Source organism: Manduca sexta, chromosome 11 (assembly GCF_014839805.1).
Source record: "Manduca sexta isolate Smith_Timp_Sample1 chromosome 11, JHU_Msex_v1.0, whole genome shotgun sequence".
Lineage (NCBI taxonomy): Eukaryota > Metazoa > Arthropoda > Insecta > Lepidoptera > Sphingidae > Manduca > Manduca sexta.
In genome coordinates this window covers 7,136,627-7,158,888 of record NC_051125.1, presented here as the reverse complement: position 1 = coordinate 7,158,888, position 22,262 = coordinate 7,136,627, and the positions used below count along the sequence as shown (strand labels likewise).

Below are 22,262 nucleotides of genomic sequence, written 5' to 3'. Positions count from 1 at the left end.
TCTTTATCTTTTAACCATAGATGAAACACTTATCCAATAAAAACAAAAAAAATCCCTTTCATGCTGCTGATGTCTCACGACGAAAACATTGATATGATAATGCTTCTTGAATTTTTTTATCAAAAATAATTTGGTATTCAATATTTTATCATAGATTTTTTCAAAATAACGCCTCATTATTCTAACAAGTATTTAGGTCGTGAAACCAGTAAGTAGATTAGTAGCAACCAAAAATGAGTGCCAGTTCGTCGATTGAGTGAAATTACATTTAATTTGGTCGCGTTATAACTGTCAAATATTAATCATTGCACTAGTTAGATATTCCATTTATAGTAGATGAAGACGCAAACTTGTTATCAAAGGAAAAATAAAAATGAACTACGTATTCGCTCATCGTATTTTAGTGATGTAAACATAGTTACTAGGTAAAAATTCGATCAGTGTATCCCAAATACTTGCATGTTTGATTCTAAAAAGCGGTTTGACGAAGGTAAGCTTTCTCCAAACGTCCTCAACCCCTTTTGTCTCCAGGGAATACAATGGACAATCGCGATGGTTTGAAGATGCGACAGGGGACACCCCTTCGTAACGCTACGTGACTAAATTTTGAACAAAATGTTTCGTGGTACACCTATGCTTGGAATAAGTAACGTCATCCCTTTCGCAATATCACATATCGCGTCCAAAACACAATGGAACGTCGAGATAGTTGGAAATAAATACGAGTACCAGGAAGGGACGTCACTCTGTAAAACATCGTCGACAAAAAGAAATCGCTGCGTCTTAAATCTCTCAAGAACTCGACGGTCGAGAATCCACACTTTCATTGTCAATTTAAAATTCAAATATTTTAAAACGGCGTGCGAGTGGAACTAGGACTATTCAAATTAATCGTGGTCAATGAGTCAGCGGTCAAAGCGAGCCATGCCTCAAGTTTCGTCTACCCCGGACGTGGCGCGCCGGTCTGCCTCCTTCGCTTATTGTGTGATTCTTTTTTACCTTTTTCACTTTTTTGCTCGGCTGAGTGCGCTCTGTCTTTCAACTCGGGCCGTATGTTTTTTGTTTGTTCTCCACTAGCGTGGACATTTACCTCTCAGACTCATCCAGCTTACTCTTGGATCGCTTTGAATGTTTCAGTTCATGGTCACTTAAATTTTAAACGAGGCGACTTTTAGCTATATTTTACTTTCTTTTTATTGTATTGTTTTTAACAATTTATGTTTATTAACTAGATATATTGTATGGTATTTTATTATAATAATAAAAAAGATTAAAGTAATTTGTGCGCGCAAATGGATAAACGAAATAATATTATATATTGGGTGAAACACGATATTGAATACAACTATAGTACACGACTTATGAGATGTTAATGATTATTAACAACTCCAAATTAAATCGCTGCGTGGGGCTTTTATCTTCAAAATTCCCAAATCTATTACAACACATATGTGTTTCAACATTGTTCAATATTATTTATATATAACATATTTGTTTTTTTAAACACCTATAACAAATAAACATAGTTTTTTTGCAGATGCCATCTAACAACGATGTTTCCATTACTATTTGCGTAAAGCAAACACGTTTTTCCCTCTAGTGATTGAACGTAATGGAAATCGGTAAGAGCTGCGAACGCAGGGGCGTTCGGTTCAGCTCAAACGTCATCAAAAGTGTCAATCACGGATGTTTTCGAATAGCAAAACCGATTATCGGGCGTATTAAGTCGTTTATTGTTATCGACAGGCCTCCCGTCCGTCCGACCGTGAAGTAGATTAGGGACCTCATAATATAGCCATATTTGGCGTCAGCTGCACACATCACATGCTCGTCTTATACTTATTGGCTTTTTTACTACAGTTCGCATTTTATTGCTATAATTATTTCCCATAAAAAATATAATGCAATTTTGGATACTTTCTATCGCTACATTTCTTTTAATAATTAGTAATTGAATTAAAATAAAACAAATATAGTTCGATATTCGAAAAACAAATAAATAAAATCTAAGTTGCCAGTATCCCTTTATCCACATACGCCGACAAAATTAGTAGCCCCGCTAATTACAAGGGTTGAAACCTTGAACGATGACCAAGACCCGAAAGGGATGAATAAGTTTGGGACAATTCTTTGGTGTAAAAGGACAGACACACGTTTTGAGCCCTGTCATTAGTGGGGGCAATGTTTCACGCAAGTTATTCGAATAAGACCTTTTGGTGAATAGATGTACGATGAAAGGATTACTTTAGTAAGTAACCTCTAATAACATATAACGCGGGCTCGGGTCAAATTTGTCGTTATATTTGTGGTTAGTTTTTGGGGAATTCGCAAATATTTTAAGATAAATAGTAGCTATTTATAACGTTCTAAATATGATTTTCATTTTATGTTGACTCTTTGGTATTTTTTAAGTTTTTTGATGGCTCAAAAAATTTAAAATTGTGCCGTCATTATGGTATTCCCATTTCTATAACATGAAAAGAAATACACGCGACGATCCGTGAATGCATTTGATGCGCTGCCTACCCTGCCAAAATAGGGGCATATAGTATAATGTCAATATTTATATCTAGTATACAGGGTAATTTGGACATTGTGTTACTTAATGAAACCACATACTCGTCTTCACCTTTACTGACATTATGCCAAAAATCATACATTAATAACGATTATTTTCTAAATAATTCCTGGTTTTACTTTTCTGATTGTTTTATCATTTTGTTGTTTAATGCGAATATCGCGAGTGCGTGAGTGTCTTTCTGACTGAAAGTATGATGTTGCCGCTGCAACGAATTCTCTTAGAGTAGTAATAGAGGCATAATAGCGCGTACAATTAAAATTACTTTTCATCAATATTTATTTTGTTCGAAACTTACATTATTTTTTTACATCTACAGCTCAAATTATTTATAGTAAAGTGTAATTTCCGTGTAGATAAGTATGTGGTTTTTATTTAGTAACGCGATGTCAAAATGACCCCGTATATTACTCATATTTAACTAAGTTTACTATTCAGTAATAACAGGAAGTTTAATAATGACAAGTCAATAGATTTTTATATTTACATCAACGCCGACACTGAGCAACGTGTAATGAATATGGTGATTGGTGAAAGCATCAATATTACTAGCGGATCGGCCGCCCACTCGTTTGTACCAATCACTAATAAACAATAATTAATCGAAAACTGACACGTACAATTTAGCCGAATATTTGGGATTTATTAAGTATGTAAATATGTCCCTGGCTGCCGGCATAATTTATTTGAACGGTTGATAATTTACAGTATGAATTCAAAAGGTTTGCAATTTTATCGAATATAATTTTATAATGATATGTATTTGCCTTTTTTAACATCAGTTTAAATTTTATGATTAATTATAATTATTATCAAAGAATTTATTTTATTTGGGTACACATTTTAACAGCGGTCAATGCACTAGGGTTGAGACTTGTAACGCACAGTTTAATGAAAAATATATTCGGTTAATTAATTCGATAGATTTTATTATAACGTAAGTTATATTATAAGATATTAATGAAATATATTCAATAATAATTTTTACTCAGGCAAATAAAATATTTTAAATAATTCACAAAACATTTATTAAACATTAACAAAATTTTATATAAAATATCATTAATATTATTTTGATTACAAAACTGCCTTAGACGGTAGAGTCCCTGAAATAGTTATTAGCAAAGTGAATGCCGTTTTTCGTTTAAAGCAAAATATACTCAAAGTACACTGCATACCTACGTTAGTAGATTAACCGTCTTACTTAGAATAAATGAGTAAACGCAAGATACAAACAATAAATAATTCAATAATTTAGAAATATGAAACCTTATATCAAATTTTGATAAACAAATTTTAATGTAGTAGCGACTTAAATTCTTCATAAAATAGCGACTTAAATTTTTAATAGAATAGCGACTTTAGTTATTTATTGTAGTTAAAGATTGCAATTAATAACTAAATTCATGTACTGAAAATATCGAATTGTTAAATTAATTTCTATTTTTAGAAAGACAATGTGAATGAATAAATCCTATTGATAAGTACCTCCTACAAAAAACGTAATTCGTTAAGTATGGAAACAAGACGAATACCGGTATTAACTACAACTGTATTAAAAATCTTCGCTCTCGACATCATTGTAGGGAGGGCAATGAAACAAAAGGAATTCACTGTCTCATTTTCACACTTTGAAATTAATATGTCCGTCTCATGTCGCACCATGTACCCTTGAAAGCGTCTCAACTTTGAATGTGTTAGTGATAGGAGCACTTACATTATACGAGTGTGTGTGTCAGTGTTTATGATTCATGATCATCATGATTCATAAAGGCATACAATTTGTGGAATTTCGTAAATAACTACACATAATTATGTGATAATTTGTGAGCAAAAGTTTTGGCGTGTATGTTCATTTCTCAGTATTTGTCAAAGTGAAAAGTAGGTGTAAATAATGAATCATCCTTCACTATACGTTACTAAAATTTTATTATAAATGGTTAAGTATAATGTGAAAAAGATTACCAACAATTGTTGCTGGTGCTTATAGCTCAGGTTTTCCTTTTTGAGCACCAACCGCACGATTCTATAGCCACTACTAGTACAATAAGTTAGAATAAGCCATTATTTGTTATATTGTTTTACTTTGATACTAATAAATATAATAATAATAAGTAAATAATAAATAAATAAACAAATGGTTCGTAGAAATTGAAAAAAAAACGGTTCAACAGTCCCATCACATTCAACTAAAATAATTTATTATTTTTAAGTAAACAAAAGTCATTTAAGAATGACAAATAAAATCAAGATACAATAACATACTTAAAGCCTATTGTAATTATTTAAACCTTTATAGTAATAATAATTAAAATGATAACTCACCTCGTCTATGTCTCATATGATACTTGCTTTTAGTCACAGGACCGGAGCAACATGGTTGTTCGTAGTAAAAATTATATGAACTATCCACTTCCGAAGTCTGTTGTACAGTCTGGGATCTAACCTGCCACCCAACTCCGATCAGCACGAACACGAACCATCGCACCACAACGGCTAAGGCGCCGATAGTCCGAACATTCATCAAATACATTGTTTTTATAATCACAACACTAACACAAAAAGTCTTTTAAAAGTTACTTTTTCTCAACCAACAGCATACTATCAGTCTATCTGGAAAAAGAAACACTCTGTCAAATATTGATTTTCATATTTCTACCAGACCAATTAACTCCAGCGTTAAATAGTCGATAAAATGAATTAAAACGTTTGAACCGTGGTTGATAACATTCGAATTTATTTAAACCGCCAGTTAGGCCTAGATTTTAGGCCTAAATTCAGTATGCCCCCTTGTGATTTCGGCGCACGGCGACGGGTGAAAATTCTAATTAACATGTAAGTACCAACCTTGAAAGGTATTAAATTAAAGCTCTGAATAAATAAATTAACGTGTACGATGTACCCGAAATCGTTTGAGAGTACGTTCAATTTCTGATTAGGCCGAATTCGTGGATAGCAAACTTTGTTCATGTCAATATTTACGATGCTAATAAATTAATGATTTATAACAGCAATTACCAGCCACAAAAAACGAGGAACCTAACAAAGCAAATTTAGCAACAAATGTCACATCGCGAATAGAAATATAATGACGACAATAAAACGTAATAATGGGAAAGTAAAAAATGGCCACGGCATCGCGTACGCCTATTCGACAATAAAAATGACAATTTTCCTTGTTGAGTTTACATTAAAAATACCATGTTGTGGGGTAACTTAATGGTGGCAAAGACCATTACGCGACCCGATGGCATTAAGCACACCTCGTGTAATGGAAACCGCATGGCGATATGCAACAGGGGTATATTCAGCATGGGCTTCCCTTTATGCTTGACATAGGAAATTATTTCTGTTTTTAATTGTTGTTTTGGAATCGTTTGTTTTTTCAACTCTTATCTAAACGTTGCAGAGTTGTGTAGGGATCGCTGCCTGCATGAATATGATGTTTGTGAAAAAAATATTTAGATAACTCTTTTTATTCAAAAAATGATCTGTAGGGTTATACAAATACGGTAACTTTATTTTATGGGCATATAATCAGATTAATTATTAGGCGAAGTATACAGCATCAATTTAGTTAAGCTAGTCTACACTAACATAAATTATAATATATACATTATAGCAGTACCTGCCCTGGATACATTAATTTCGTTTTAAATTGTGCAATAAAGTTATCAACTAACAAATTAGATTTCTCATTCCATATAAGTTATATGCGGTCCTTTCGAATGCTTTAAAACGTAATCCATTAGGTTTATCATAACGATGATCCGCTTACCTTATTCAGTAACCCTTGGAGACGATTACCCTACATATCAGTGAATAAGTAAATAAATATCTTCTACTAAATTTAACTCCAATCTCTAGGTCGGAGCTTTCGCCATGTGACCGATATCATTCGTTGAATGCGGTCAGGGTTCACCCCTTGAAAGAGTTCTGAGATGAATTAAATAGATAGGACCGTCAAAAAAGGAATATGTGAGGGACATGTAATAGGTATAAAAGTAACTCGGATCGATAATTTGAAAACTAACTAGCCAGTGATGTATTGCGTTCGATTTATTACTTTTCGCGTGATTAATGAATGAATCTATCTTAATTAGTACTTTGAATGTACTGGAATACGAACGTCCTCGGGGAATACTAATTGTGATATATTGTTCGAGACAATTAGTTTTTTTCTTAATCATTGTGCGCAGAAATTTCAATCGATGTTTTATGTGATTCCGATTGCAAACGTTTCACATCCCATATAAGTGAGCGCTTAACATTGTAGGAGGATGGGGTTTCAAAATTTTATTTCGAATGATTAATGGCATTGGTTAAACGCTTGAGCGATTTTTGTTCAATTGACAGTAGATCCTTCGGAGTAAATATACGGGATTCGGAGACCACCCCTCAATTTCAAAATAATACCTAAAAAATATCAATAATGCTTAAAATTCTGTTTATATCCCGCGGGATATAGTTGACGTGTTGATACATCTGCTAGCCCGGATGAAAAATCATTTTTAAATTCGTAATAATCGAAATATACTTTAAAAGTTTGATACTTTGTTGGCTTTTCAAAAGGTATAATAATATCACGAGTATTCGTTGTAAGATAATTCCATTTCCGATAAATATTGTCCGAACGTGTTTAGTGTGCGCCGCTCAATTATCCGAACCGGTTTAACATTAATGTCTTCATCGTCAGTTGATTCACAACATGAGCACTTATGTCTGCTGATAACCGATTTTTATCTTGTAATTTATTATTCGGTTATATAATATCTTCTTTTCTTATTATCACGTGAAATCAAAATTTCTTGGAACACGAAAATATTTTTCCGTTACAAAATTCATCTGCCGTTGAAAGGCAAATCACAAGCATTCTGAAAATATTAAAATACTAAGTCGGGTTCATTAAGTGGATTTTAATCTTCCTTAACGTCTTTCGATCTCGTTTCGCAATACAATTACACCGTTACTGCTGCCCATTGCACGACAGGCTTTGCTCATTATGAACGAAGAATGTTAAGAAATTTCATCCGACAACCCATTGAGCCAGCCCTCCCAATTGTGCGAAGGTGTTCCAATTGAATGGTGGGTAGGTGGAACGGGGTACGATTATAATGAAATTTCGCCTCGATAAAGACCACTGAGCCTCGAAACACAATGCTCGATGTTTCCTCCTCTACCCGTATCCATGACACATCATTAAACCAAGTAAAAATATCTACCGACACATCTTAGTTAAGTAAATTAACATTGCGTGCGGTTTAATTAAAATGCTCTGGTTCGGTATAATTATTACAAGGGTCTGGGTGCTAGTTTTAAAAGGTGGAAACTTGGACAGTTTTATGCGGGTCTCTTTCATTACATACAATGCCACGTTTGTTAAAAAGTGTTTTCTTTCAACCCTTTCGCGGCATTAACGGACTTGATGTTTGAAGGAAAAATTAATTATCCCAGTAATTATTTTACAGCCGTGTGAAATTAGTATAAAAATTAAAAACATAACGGCTTTTAACTTTTTTCTTTCTTTTATAATTGTTACCATACTATAATCGTGTTATGAAATTTTTGGGTGATTTCCCTTTGATAATATTATAGTTACTGAAATTCTAAGCCGCTTATAAAAATAGAAAAAAAGGATACAACGAATCAACAATAACGAAAACATAACTTTCAACATACACAAAGATCCCCCAAATTTTTAGAGTTTTTCATGAAAAAACTCATTACATTTTATTATGTACGTTAAACAGACACCAAGGTTATAAAAAATAAAGTCAAGTTTCATAAAAAAAAATGGTTGACAATTATACGACAGAAATTATGACTCGTGTAAATGAAGGAACTAATCCATAAAACGAATTGGGTTGCCAAAAGGAGATACTGTTCCCATTCAGCAAATTTGGTTTGAATTATTAATACAATTTCGTAGTAACAGCGAATTGTAAGCTGCTTAGGAAGGAACTGAATAAATATCGGTGAGCTGATAGTAATAGTAGGCGAAACATTATATTATTTGGAAATAAAAATAACAACGTATGAAACAAACGAATAAGAGCACAACGGAACTGGTATTGTCACAGAGCCAATGCCCGTTGAGTAAATTGATTTTCATATCAGATTTACTATTGATTGCATTCGAAAAGCTTTTGTCCAATGCAGTTATTCTTATCTTTTATGAACGTTGTTGTTTGGGTGACGATATATTTTGTACGAAGTGGGATGGGTGACGACTACATGTATATTTAAAATGTCGTGGAAACAATGTTAACGTTGTAAAAGCCTTTATAGTGGTCAAATCAAGCAAGCATAATAAAAAACCATATTTTTATGAAACTAGGGATAGGTTTTTGGTTTTGTTACTGTCAAGCCTCGGTAGTTTTAACAATACGTTAAAATCATTTGTAAAACAAATAAATTCTCGATATTTACTAGTTAAAAGTAATTTGTTTTCTTTGAAAGATATAATAACACAAATAGAAGATAATTTATCACATAAAATTAAAATGAACGATCATATTAAGCGAGAAGGAAAGATCAACGGAGTAATCTATTTTATCCACTTTGTAGGTTGCTGTGACTAATTTTAATCTGAGTATTCCATATTATAATGTAGACAACCATTACTTAATGATTATTATATTATACTGAACGTATGATGTGTTTACATTTCTGAATTTACATCTTAAGACCAGAGGTATAAGAAGAATGACAAAGATATTTAGTTTTGTAACATACCGATTCAGAATAATATAAATTTTCTAGTAATTATTATTTTACGCTGAAATAAGCAATATAAAATTCTATTTTTAAATCCAGCTTCTTAGTCCGATCAAACTGTAATAGATACAAATATTAATTTATTCAATTAACCAAGAAGGATTACTGAGACGAGATTATTCGGGGGCCAACACGATAAGTTATTAATACTGTTCGGTTACATAAACCTCAAGTCTAATTAGTTTCTGTAGCAGAAAATCAATTAAATGGTACTAACGGCGCTATTGGATATCCCAAACCGCAACCTCAAGAAATGTTCGTAGAGGATTCAAAGGGGATGCAGGAACATCTATCGAGAAATAACTGCAAATTGTTATTAAATTCTACTGTAGATTGTTGAACTTTGTAATTATAACGCAGCCGTAGGACTCCTTGCGGTTTCTTTTAATATTGTAGCAATTGGATATTTTACTGTTAACTATTGATTTTGCAAATAGGGTTTGGAACTTTTGGTACAAAAATGAACGTGGAATTTTAACATTTATGATTCAGGAGCCTATCTATGCATTATTGAACAAAGATTTAAGCTTTCAGAGAGAATAAATACATCAATGTGATGGAAATTAAAAGATATTTATTATTGTTTATATTTAATCAAAGGTAAAACGCAAAGACTACGTCATATCTGAAAATAAAAAATGAAATTAAATCTTGATAGTACTACAAAATGCAAAAGTTTGTAAGGATGTTTAGACATTTGACACACAGATAATATACTGGCTTTCCATATAAGCTACATTTTATACCCGAAAAATACAAGTGGGATTATTTTCAGGACTCTCAAGCGGAGTGAGCTACATGCAATAACTACTAGGTTATATAAATCTACACATTTTTCACGGGTTGATAGATCCATTAAATACCACTCTCATTAATCTTACAAATGCGGATGCTATATTGTTTTATTGAGATCTTGGTCTACTACAGCATCTAAATGTTAATTTTATTGCTCCATATTAGCGTTTTATTAGCAATAACTAATAAACGGTTATGATCGTAAATTGTATGGAAATTCGTAGTAAAACCAACATTAGTAACTTTACGATAACATATGTTATCCAGCCATATTTATCTAACAACAGTGTAACAAAAATATTATAAATATAGGAACGGTTGGCGGTACAAGCTGAATCCTGGCATAAATGTCAATAGTTTCAATAAACGTGAAGTCTGCCCGCAACTAGGGAGCCACTACATTCCGACCACGTACGAAATGCACGTAAACGTCTGCCTCTCGTATTATTGATACAAATAGAGATATCAATTGTTTAGGACAAGCCGAAACAACGGCGTGCCAATGATAGTAATTCTCCGGACGGATGTAAGGGATCTTTATAGACTTTGATATCTCGGGTATCTGTATTATGGAATGAGATTTTTACGTTTCGGGACGGTCGTAATGCTATTGACCTTTATGGTGTCCGGCGACATCCGTTCTTCGAGGGTCCATTAATTCGTTATAGATGTAATAATTCTAATTAGCATAATGTTTCCGATTCTACTTTGATCTCGATTTTTTTTTATAGTTGCATCACCATATTTCTGTGTCTTTTTTTTAATAAGTATTAAATAAAGAAACATTGTTAGAATATACCTATTTAAAGAATTATTATATTAGATTTTGCTACCGGTTCCGCTCGAGAGATAGCCGTTTCCCGTATCAAAATATATTTATAAGACGTAAAATAATATTGAAGGTTGAAATCGAATTAGAAGTATTACTAAGCATTTTAAATTAAAATGCAAAATAAAAATATTTAGTCTAGAAATATCCAATAATATACAGTCCCAAATAAAACGAAATTAACTTTACTTAGTTTCACTTTGAAGTGCAAATTGAATATAGCTTAAGTGAATAAATTATTTGATGGTTGTGATTTTTGAAAAACCTTATTTAGATTAATAATGGAAATTTCTTTTTTGTACTTTCAATGGGATATATTCAAATTTGTTGAACCAATAACATTATTTTTCTTTTTGTATTGCGTAGATCTATCCTCTAAATATAACAAAATATGTTATAATATTTTTACCAATTATATATTACTGAGTTATAACTACAAATCGTATAATTATGTTATACGAATCCTATAATATTTTTGCCAAAGGTTTTATTAAAGAAGTTTTATTCACACGCCTCATAACTTTGAAGTTTGAATAAAGTTACCGTTCCCACGATACCTTTACAAACTTTTAGTACTAATATTTACCGACTCTTTCTGGCCGGGATATATCCGTTATAACATATTTATGAAACCGGTATTCTTAGGAAGGTAGTATTTTTAAAATATGTTATGACCAAATAATCAGTTTTACTTATAAACTTGTTTTAGCGTTACGTGGTTAAGAATTACTTAAATAGCTGTCAAAAACTTCACCGGTTCCTAGTTTAAATCTTATTAAGAGGCAAGATGACGGGTTTTGACTTACAGCTGATCGAGTAAATTTGTGTTTAATTAATTATAGCTTTGCGAATTTTTTATAAGTAAGACTGAATAAGCAGATATAATTAGACGCCTGGATTATATCAATGGTGGTTTTAACATGCTGTTTCAACAACTGTAACTTATAGAGTTTGTACTAACCAACATCTTGGCGCCGGTTTCGGGCTCGGTTTTGGATAAGAAGATACCGTTTAAAAGCAAAAAGATACGATTTCATTTGTTGTCAATTAACGGATCCTTTAACGATGGAATAAAACATTATGAAGAAGTGCGCATAACTGAGTTCTTAATATTTTCTTAATATAGACTGCCAACCCATATTACACTCTGGTATGATGGGAGACAAGTATAGCATTTCACAGTTGTAGAGAAGGTTCACGACTATGAGTGGAACAATGGGATATTGAGTGAGATATAATTATTGTTGACTTCTTTCAATATGTAAACATACTGGGTTCAGCTTTTGTATACGTATATGTATATTTTCGATCATTCTCATAAAGCTGTGGGAACAATGTCATTGTTGCGACTTCAATCCTTTGAAAAATATAAAAGGAATAACTACTATTAATGCAATAGTGCTTTAAATAAGAAATATTATAATGGATGTAAAAAGCGAAATTAGCAATAATGATAAATCAAGGTTTTTAATTCGCAAGGGCGGTTATTAAATTGATTTGATTGGTAAGCAATACTTAGATCTCTTTAGTTGACAAACTCCGTACATGCGATGAGAAATCTCATACTGTCTCCTTTCGAGACGCATGCCGAGTCAGACGTTGTAATTGCACTAAATCACCGGCATAATTATTGCAACCGGCGAGGGATTCTGTCATATGACTTTATGAAAGATTTTTAATCTATTATTTTATGGAATCTGTGACATACATGATATGTGTGCAGCCTTTATTTTAGGAAATCCTACTTCCTAATATATATGCGAAAGTTGCTAAAACTTTTTTTTACCTTTGTTAGAAGTGAATGCAGTAACGATTTTGGAAGTCATTTGGCACACAGGTAACTACGTCCTGGATTATCACATAGGCTATTTTATATTTTAATTTTTATATTTTACTTTTGTCTGCTTTAAGTTTCTACTTATATACCTAAATAATATTAGTAACAAATATTATTATTTTTGCCGCTGTACTAATATATAAATTTGCATGCTGTGGTCTCCTGTAATTGAAGAGGCACGTCACATTGTTCATTATACCAATATTACGACATTGTATTTATTATAAGCCGTGTATCCTTTGTTGGAGGTCCTTCAATAAAAAAATAATAAATATCCAGGTAATTCCCTTTCATGGGAAACGATGGAATTTTTAAATGTGATTTTAAATAGATGGAGCTGACATCGTTGTAGTTTACGGACTTTTATAGTAGGAATGAGTTTTCACATGGGTGAGGCCACGTGTAACACTGAGTCTTATATATGACATAACACGACATGTAGACATTAGCAGAATAAAGAAAGTTATTCACAAGATACGAAAAAAAAAATATTTTCTGCGATACATTCGTATAAGGCTGAAACAATAAGACCTTGTTCTAACTTTTATCAGTTTTATTATGTCTAATGTAGAAAGAAATACATCTAATAAAATAATAGCCTATTTTACTCGAGGACTATATAACTTTTCAACAAATACAACGAGCATTTTATTATTCTCATTTTAATCTAATGTACCTAGTTTCAGCTTGTTTAGGTCACAAAACGAGCTCTTAATGAAATTAATTTCGTTTGAAGTCTCGTTAGACAAAATTTTAATTTTATTAATCTCGCCTCTGTTAAATAAACTGAATTATCTTTTTACTATCTTTGACGTCCTTATGTTTATTATTTAATAAAGGCTTTTCTCAGTATTTATACGCAAAGGTTTGACTTCAAATCAATGTGTTATTTTAATTATTTGTTCTACTTTTTGATGTTTAGTTAGTCGTTTATTGTACGTTATTGGATTCTAATTTAATTACCTAGTCTTGCCATAAATATTGCAATAAAAGAAAAAAGAAAAATTGTTAACTGCAAAAAACATTTATTACTTTTACAGTGTGTCAGTTTAATACATAAATATAAAAAAATTAAAAATATAAAAGCTTATTCGAAGTGTTCTACATTGGCTGAAATAAAGTCCTTTAAACGATGAGGCCAGTTATCAATAGAAGCACGCACTCTTTCCATGGGAAAATTCTTCACTGCCAATCGTATAGATTGTTTTAGGGACTCCAAATTATCATGGCGTTTAGAGCAAGCTGTACTCTCTAAAACTGACCACAAATCATAATCCAGCGGATTAAGATCGGGACTAGACGACGGCCAGTCTTCAGCTCTGATGAAGTCCGAAACGTTCGATTCCAACCAAGACTGCGTGGACCGAGCTTTATGACCCGGCGCCGAGTCTTGCTGGAAGGACCATACTTGGTTATTGAACATGGTGATGTTAAGGGGCTTAACTACCTTCTCAAGAATGGTATCTTGATACACTTGTGCCGATGTTTTGATACCTTTTCACAAAAATATGGCTCAGTCACTCCTTCCATAGCTAACACCCCACCAAACCATCACTGAAGTCGGATAATGTCCACGTTGCACTCTGTCGACTAATTGGGAAGCTTCCTTAGAGCTTTGAGCATAAATACGGTCATTTTGTTTGTTAAAATGTTGCTCAATTGTAAAAATTTTCTCATCCGTAAACAAAATTTTTCTGTGACCTTTGCGTACCGCTTCAGTAGTTGTTTCGATTTTACCACCCTATTCTTCTTTAAATTATCAGTTAAGAAATGGCCAGTGCGTCTCTTATAGGCTGCAAGTCCTAAGTCATCTTTTAAAATACGCGACATGGTTCTAGGTGCTATCTTCATTTCCCGAGATAAAATCTTTTGCTTTCGGACAGGATTTCTTCGAATTCTTTCCCCTTACTGCTTTGACCACCTTTTTCGTACGAACACTACGTGGACGGCCAGATCTTTTTCTGTCCCAAACAGAGGAGGTCTCATTGTACCTATTAATAGCCCGGTACACAAACATTTTACTAATACCAAGTGTATGGAGAGTTTTAAAATTGCATTTGGCTCCATACCTACTTTGTGTAATGCTATCACAGCGATTCGGTTCTCTTTATCACCCCACACCATTTTAATATCGCAAAATATTTTACAATGTATTGGCGCCAAAATGAGAAAACACAATGAACAATCGTATAAAAATGACAGATTCGAAATTCAAATGTAATATTTTTTTATAATTAAGTGTAACAGTATTTATGGCCAGACTAAGTATATTAACTTAAGCAAGTGGAAAATTATAAGTCTCTTTATTGATTTTTCTCGTTTAAAATAGCTTTTTGTGAATGTTTTTATGTCAATGTAGAAAAAATAATATTATTGTGTTTTATGCGTGTTTAAAAAGGGTTACCTAGTTTATTTTACATGTTGTATTTATGCGAATAGGGTGAATTTTCATTTTAGGATAGTCAAAAAACATTGTTTACATTACTTTGGATTTTACTCTAAGAAATTCTGGGTAACCCTTATGAACTTAACGTCAAAAATATGAATTTTAAAATATTATACCTACTTTAATTAACACATACGTTATATATTTTTGTACTATAATAAATATTAAAAACTACGTTCCTTTATATTTCAATCAAATAAGTCACAACATGTTAGGGGCCATTTTTAATAAAAACCTCATTTTCCCATATCACCTCAAAACCAAACTGACCGATATTATACATGCAAACCAACCTTAATTTATTTAGACACCTAATTTACGTTCGTACAATTTTAATTCTACATAATTCATGTTTCGAACATTAGCGGTCAAAGTAACAACTTCGTAGCGAAGTAGGGCCTAATAATGATTCTTAAAGGGGCGCCGTGTTTGCCGACGTTTCTGTGTGTTTGTATACTGTCTGTGTACAGTGTCTATTTATATTCTAAGGTTGTTCAACTCGTCAACTCAAGACAGATGCATGCGGTACATCAGGTGATTAGGGGTAATCTCAGAAATGGTTTTTGACTATTTAGAACTAATCACGATGTTCATAATTGTTTACGAATTCAATCTTTGTTAGTAACAATTTGTGTTATGTGTGTGGGTAATCATTATAGATATTAAAGTGGTATTGGTAAGCTGAAATTGATAACAAATCGTGCTGGCATTTGTTGCTAAACAAACAGATAAGCCGATGGGGGTATAACAAATAATTAATTTCAAAACTTGAAAACTTGTATAACGCAACAAGATTCTTACAATTTAATTCGAATTACTTTAGTTTCATTTAAAAACATAAATAAACTTAACCTATTACTTTGAAAAAACTAAAATATTTACATGTAAACAAAGTTTGGTAGGCCACAAAGTTTCAAATTTCTGTTTTATATTTAAATTCAGAGCTTTAATCTTTTTAGTCTGAAGGTATTTTGTATACAGTTTGCTGTTAAATTAAATTTTAATGCTAAGTATTTGCCTACTACAAATATTGGGCAAAAGTAATCCAAACACATAAAACACATTTTAGTCCCTAAATCGCCGGAGTTACTTGGCCGGTTCACAATAGCCTACACGAGAATACGACGACCAACCTCTGTAGTCCGTTGAACCAAACACGTTGCAGTTTCACAAAAAAATAAACAACACTATGTAAACAGCGTAAATATTCACTTTATTCGTCAATAAATATCTTACGCCACGTACGAAAACGTCAACTTTATTTAAAGATGTTTGGAAAACAAATTTGAACTCGTATATCCACGGAGAAGTTACACCCGAGCGCTACACACGCGTGCGTCAGGCATGCCGACCGGCGGACAACTAGCTCTCTGCTTTCATTCCGAACAAAACTTTTAAGTCATGGAGACGGCAAAGCTATGTCGCGCCTCTACAACTCACGCACACAATCACGTCCGACACCCTATGCACAAACACGAAAGCGAACTTCCAAGTTCACTAAATAAACGAACACCAACACAAACGCGCACGAACACCGTCTACCCCCTGTTCATGAGACGTACGAGCGGGACGCGTATATCAACAATCCATTTGAGCGCACGCGTGCGACAGAGAACCCTATACCGCAACAGATGTATATCATTTTACGCAGGTAAGTATTGAAAATGTTGGTGAGAACGAATGAGACGGCACACGAATTTAACTTAGGGGAAGCCGGTCGTGAATGAAAGGGACAGGAAATGTTCAAGTCACCCACTGTACATTCCTTCCTGATACCGGCGCGCTGTCGTACCTTTCGATCGTTCAAGTGCCAGATGAAGCTTTTAGGGATGTCACGACGTCGAACTAATCGAAAAAACAATACAAATCGCTCCATTGAATACATTATTGTCTAATGAATATTTATTGACACGATTATCTTAAAATGTTTCGATTTTTATGAAATTTCTTACAAAATATCTTCCCAATTATAATGTATTAATAAAAATTACTTGACTCTAAAACTACATTTTTAAATGTGTAAATTTACAAATAAAAATAATTTTATTATGATTAAATTACAGGTAAGTCGCGAAAATCATACCAGTGATGACCCTATGTCAAGACGTCACGAAGTAGCAGGTAGCGGTGCCGCTATATCTAACATGTGATGTTAAATTTGGTTATTTTTTGCATGTTCTTTAGAAATCCGTTTTAAACATGTTCCCTGTATACAAATTATAATAAAGACATCTGCTTGTTAAATGCGGGCTTCGTTAAAATTCCTTTGATGTATTATTAAGCAGTTATTCGGATATTAATATAGTTATTATGGGTACCTTTGGGAATACTTTTTTGTGTTTTGTTGAATCATGCAAACTAGCACTTTACAATTTAAAGTTTCTATTGTTGACCATGGCTTCTGTTTGCTGGGAATATAAGGTGGTTCCATGTAAACAGGAGAAAACATAATATATTGGGGTTAACTTACATTGAAATTATGATGCACCTTTAACTACGAATAATACATCAAAATATAAAAGTAGCTTACTAAATAAACATAAATATAGATGCACAAATTGCAATAATCTTTAAATTTAAGCTACATTAATATTATATAATTCTAAGTCACATACATATATAATGTCTTTTAAATGTATATTAAAATCAGCTTACAAAAAGGCGTTAGGTCGACACCAAGAAACCCCCTAAAGAATTTTCCAGATAATATAAAAAGTCCTTATTCTACCCTCATAATATCTTTATTTGCTTTTTTTTTGGATCGCCATCAATAACTAAAAAAATCCTTCCAAGTTAGAGGTAGCCACAAGTAACAAATATTTAAACAAAATAATTAATATCGATGTACCTTTTTTAATATTGGAAAAATATTATACAAAAACAAGTTGAGCGTTTAATCCGAAGAAGAATTTTTTAGTTTAATTTTAAAATAATTTTAGTCTCATTTATATTGTGTTATCTGAATACTATGAAACATCATTTTCATTATAGGTGTCAACTGTCAACTCAATATAATTAACTTTGTAAATTGTAATGGATAGCAAACGAATCTGTTTAGTTCTTCATAAAATAATATAATATTTTATTTACTTTAAATGGAATCAATTATTTCAAATTTGTTAGTGAGAAAATCACCGAGTATATCACTATATTATAATATGTAAATTTAATACGAGTAAAGACCCAGCTTAACAGATCGAGTAGGAATTTAACAACTTCGAGCGAGGTTTGGATTAACCAACGCGATATAAGGATTTGGAACTCGGAAACCGCCTGTCAGCAATCTTAATACTATGATCTTGAGTATCAGTATGTTTTTAAGAAATATCAATAATAATAATAAAATCAGCCCTGTATTATATACTTGCCCACTGCTGAGCACGGGCCTCCTCTACTACTGAGAGGGATTAGGCCTTAGTCCACCACGCTGGCCTAGTGCGGATTAGACTTCACACACCTTCGAAATTCCTATAGGAACATCTCAGATGTGCAGGTTTTCACGATGTTTTCCTTTACCGTTAAAGCGAACAATAAATACACAAAGAATACACACATGATTTTTCTAGAAAATCAGAGGTGTGTGCCCTTGATTTGAACCTGCGGACATTCGTCTCGGCAGTCCGTTCCGCACTCGCGCGGCGGCGGCCCGCGTTGAAGATAATGCGACGCGACTATCTATCACAAAATACAATTTGTTCCCATGTAGGTAACATACAAATTAGTGTAACATTATGTTTGCGCCCTTTATTTTTTATACCTCTGTCAAACTTCACGAGTTATGACACGATGCTCCAAACGTACGAGGGTATGCCAAAGCTCTCAGATTCTCTGCATCACACCGTTCGCCTAAACGGAATCGACGTGGCGGGCACTTAAAACAAAACACGTGAAATATGACGTGTTTCTGACAGTTTGACACGGGTACTGTTGTTTGTACACTTCATTAAATTCTCTTCTACAATGTTGAGTGTGAACGGGTAATTTGTATAAAAAGAAAATTCGGAACAAAATTTTTGCGAGTACACATGTTGATATCGGAGAAATCAAATTATATGAGTATTTCTGGGATTGTGACCAAAATAAATTATAAGAGAAGATATTATGTTTTGATGAGCTTTTTGTATACTTCGCAGGGGTAACCGACCGAACGTATGACTTTTTACTATATTTGAGATCTCAGCTTGTAGACTAGGGTTAATATTCAGGTTACATTAAACTAAGCTGATAGTTGCTTAGTTGTTTTTTAGTGCCTTTTAGCCCTCTTATTAAATACCTATACACAAATAGCTATAAGTAATTAATACCTGTAATATCAACGTTACTCAACAAGACACAAGCCTTTAATCTCATTGAGAGTATTTTAATTGCATTAAAACACGTGCATTATCTTATTATACCCCAACGGAACAAAGACGTGCAATGCCTTTTTTCATATCACTCCCACTTGCCGCACTCCCATCAATCTCATGGCTCATTTGCACCTGCCCTTTTATCTCAGTATCTAAAATCTATTAAAACCAATTTGCTTGATTACAAATACCTTATAAACGTTGTATTCACCAAAATTTGAATACCTTAATGAGCATATGGCATTTAATTAACATTTTACCCCTTTTGTACTACTTTCGATTACACGATTAATTATAAAATGGACTATTCCATTATCAACTAACACAACACATTATAAGATTTTATACATAAGATACGGTTGTATTTATTTTGTACTATTACGAAACCGTTGTAAAGAGTTTAATTATGACGTTAATGCGAACATAAATTTGTAAAGCGCGGGGACCACCCAACAAACGCGTTGCGTGTTGAACTTTATTTAACAAACGCTAGAGCAGTGCCGACGCAAAGTACTCGACGACATAACGTTCAATTGTTTTGACATAAGGCGGCCCGTGGAAATGGAGTGAAAAGAGGGCCTCCAACTCCATAAGCGCGAAATAATGACAATGCATTGTGGCTTCGTAGGATCAAGTAAGTCGCTATTATTTATTTCTTGCGAGACGCCCGACAATAGCGCAGCGCAGCTTTGCTGTCAGCGATACAATAAGCAGCTGTATTTAGCTTATTTTGTTGACGCTGCCGAGTAAGACGTACGCGGATGAGGCAACATTACCTTTTAGACTCGATGAAGGAAATATGAACGCGGTGTCATCTCAACTTATAGTCAGTAGTGCTTACCTTTTGTGTCCTCGGATATTGTCCCGGCGAGTATTAGGATTCTTATGCGTTGTATTGTTACCTCTTAAGTTATAACATCGTGTAATACCCTAAAGAGTAACATTGTAAAATATATTTAGAGGCAAAATGCTGACAACGGCGCAGCGGGTTAAATAATAGATCGAACAAACATTACGAGCAGCTCGCCTGAATCAGTCAGGAATCTGTAAATTTTTATGTCCAAACCGCGACAAGCATTGGCGGGCCGGCATGTTGCCGAGTGGTCAAAAGCCGAGAATAGTCTGCAAAGCGTCGGCCGTCCCGAATATAATGGCAGCAATAACAAAAGTGAGCCGAGCTAACCATTGATTTGGATTTTATGTTGGGCGAGCAAAAAAAGTAAGAGCTTTTGTGTTGCATGGCCGAAAGTCTGGTCAGTGGATGTCACACGAAATGCACGGGGCGCTCAATAGAAAGCCCTATGGTATTATTTCAGCTCGACACGTGAATACTAAGTGTTATTTTCATTGTTCTATCTATTCCCGGCACTTATCAGTTTTTGCAACTTCGCACTTGTTTCTGAAATATTGCTTGCATTTTCAATTCGGGCTTCGCAGCTGACATTTTGAGTGACGGTTAAAATTACAAAAGTGTATGATCGATATACTAAACGAAATGCTATATTCGTTGTGTTTTATTCCGATTGCTGATATTATTTAACATTTACGGTATTAAAACAACAAATTATTTATTTATATAAGGTTTTTTTAAACTTGAAAAGATACTTGTAACGTTTGTTAAAATTACTTTACCATAAACGAAACTAAAGTATAATATCTACCAAATATAATTCATTAATAAGATATTTTTTGTAAGAAAGCATATATACAATTTATATCGCAGTCTTCACATATACAACAAAGTAACAACACTGCAATGTTATTTTCAAATGTAAGTATACCTAGAAATCATAAAATAAGCAGAACCATAAAACCAACTCAGCTGAAGTGGGGGTGTTAAATATGTTTAACTGAAACGGTCAGTTTGTACGTTTTTCGCACTTATTAAATGTCCAAACGTTAAACGGTACACGAAGCACGCCGCGTTCTGACGTTAACTTGACTGCGGGCTGACGGCGTGTGCTCAGCTAAAATGATGAAGTTACTTCCGAGGAGGTACTAACCGAACGAATAATATGTTTCCTTTAGGTTACCCGCTATTATGGTTGGAATATACTTCCAATGAGTATTTCAAAGTTTAAATTTGTTGTATGATGTGGAATAGCAATTGAATGTATAACTTCCAATACTTAACAATTACATAAAATTTTACAAGATTTATAATATAAATGTGATAAACTAGTATCTCTAAAATTACTTTAAAATTATTTAACATAATACAGCTCACAATTATAAAGTGATAATATGAAGTTAATGTTAAAATTGTAATAAATATTATTAAATATTTTTATGATATATTTTTTTTTATAAAAGTTGTTGGGTTAATTTATTCCGTGGTAGATGTCTGGAATCTATACTATTATATAAAAGCTGAAGAGTTTGTTTGTTTGTTTGTTTGTTTGAACGCGCTAATCTCAGGAACTACCAGTCCAAATTGAAAAATTTTTTGCGTTGGATAGCCCTTTGTTCGTGGAGTGCTATAGGCTATATATCATCACGCTATACCCAATAGGAGCGGGGCAGTAATGGCTAATCTCAGGAACTACCGGTCCAAACTGAAAAATTTTGTGTTGGATGGGCCCTTTGTTCGTGGATGCTATAGGCTATATATCATCACGCTAAGCGACTAATAGGAGCGGAGCAGTAATGAC

General features: G+C 33.2%; 1 protein-coding gene across 1 annotated transcript in view; it reads right to left on the bottom strand.

Annotated features, from left to right (window-relative positions):
- LOC115443548 (semaphorin-2A) overlaps window positions 1–16,675 on the bottom strand; it is a 123,510-nt gene extending 106,835 nt beyond the window's left edge. The window contains exons 1-2 of the mRNA XM_030169000.2: window positions 16,396–16,675; window positions 4,904–5,191 (exon numbers count right to left, since the gene is read on the bottom strand). Coding sequence (XP_030024860.2) covers window positions 4,904–5,111 — 208 coding nt within the window. The 5' untranslated portion in view covers window positions 5,112–5,191; window positions 16,396–16,675. The remainder of the gene's footprint in view (window positions 1–4,903; window positions 5,192–16,395) is intronic.
- Between the last annotated feature and the right edge of the window lie 5,587 nt (window positions 16,676–22,262).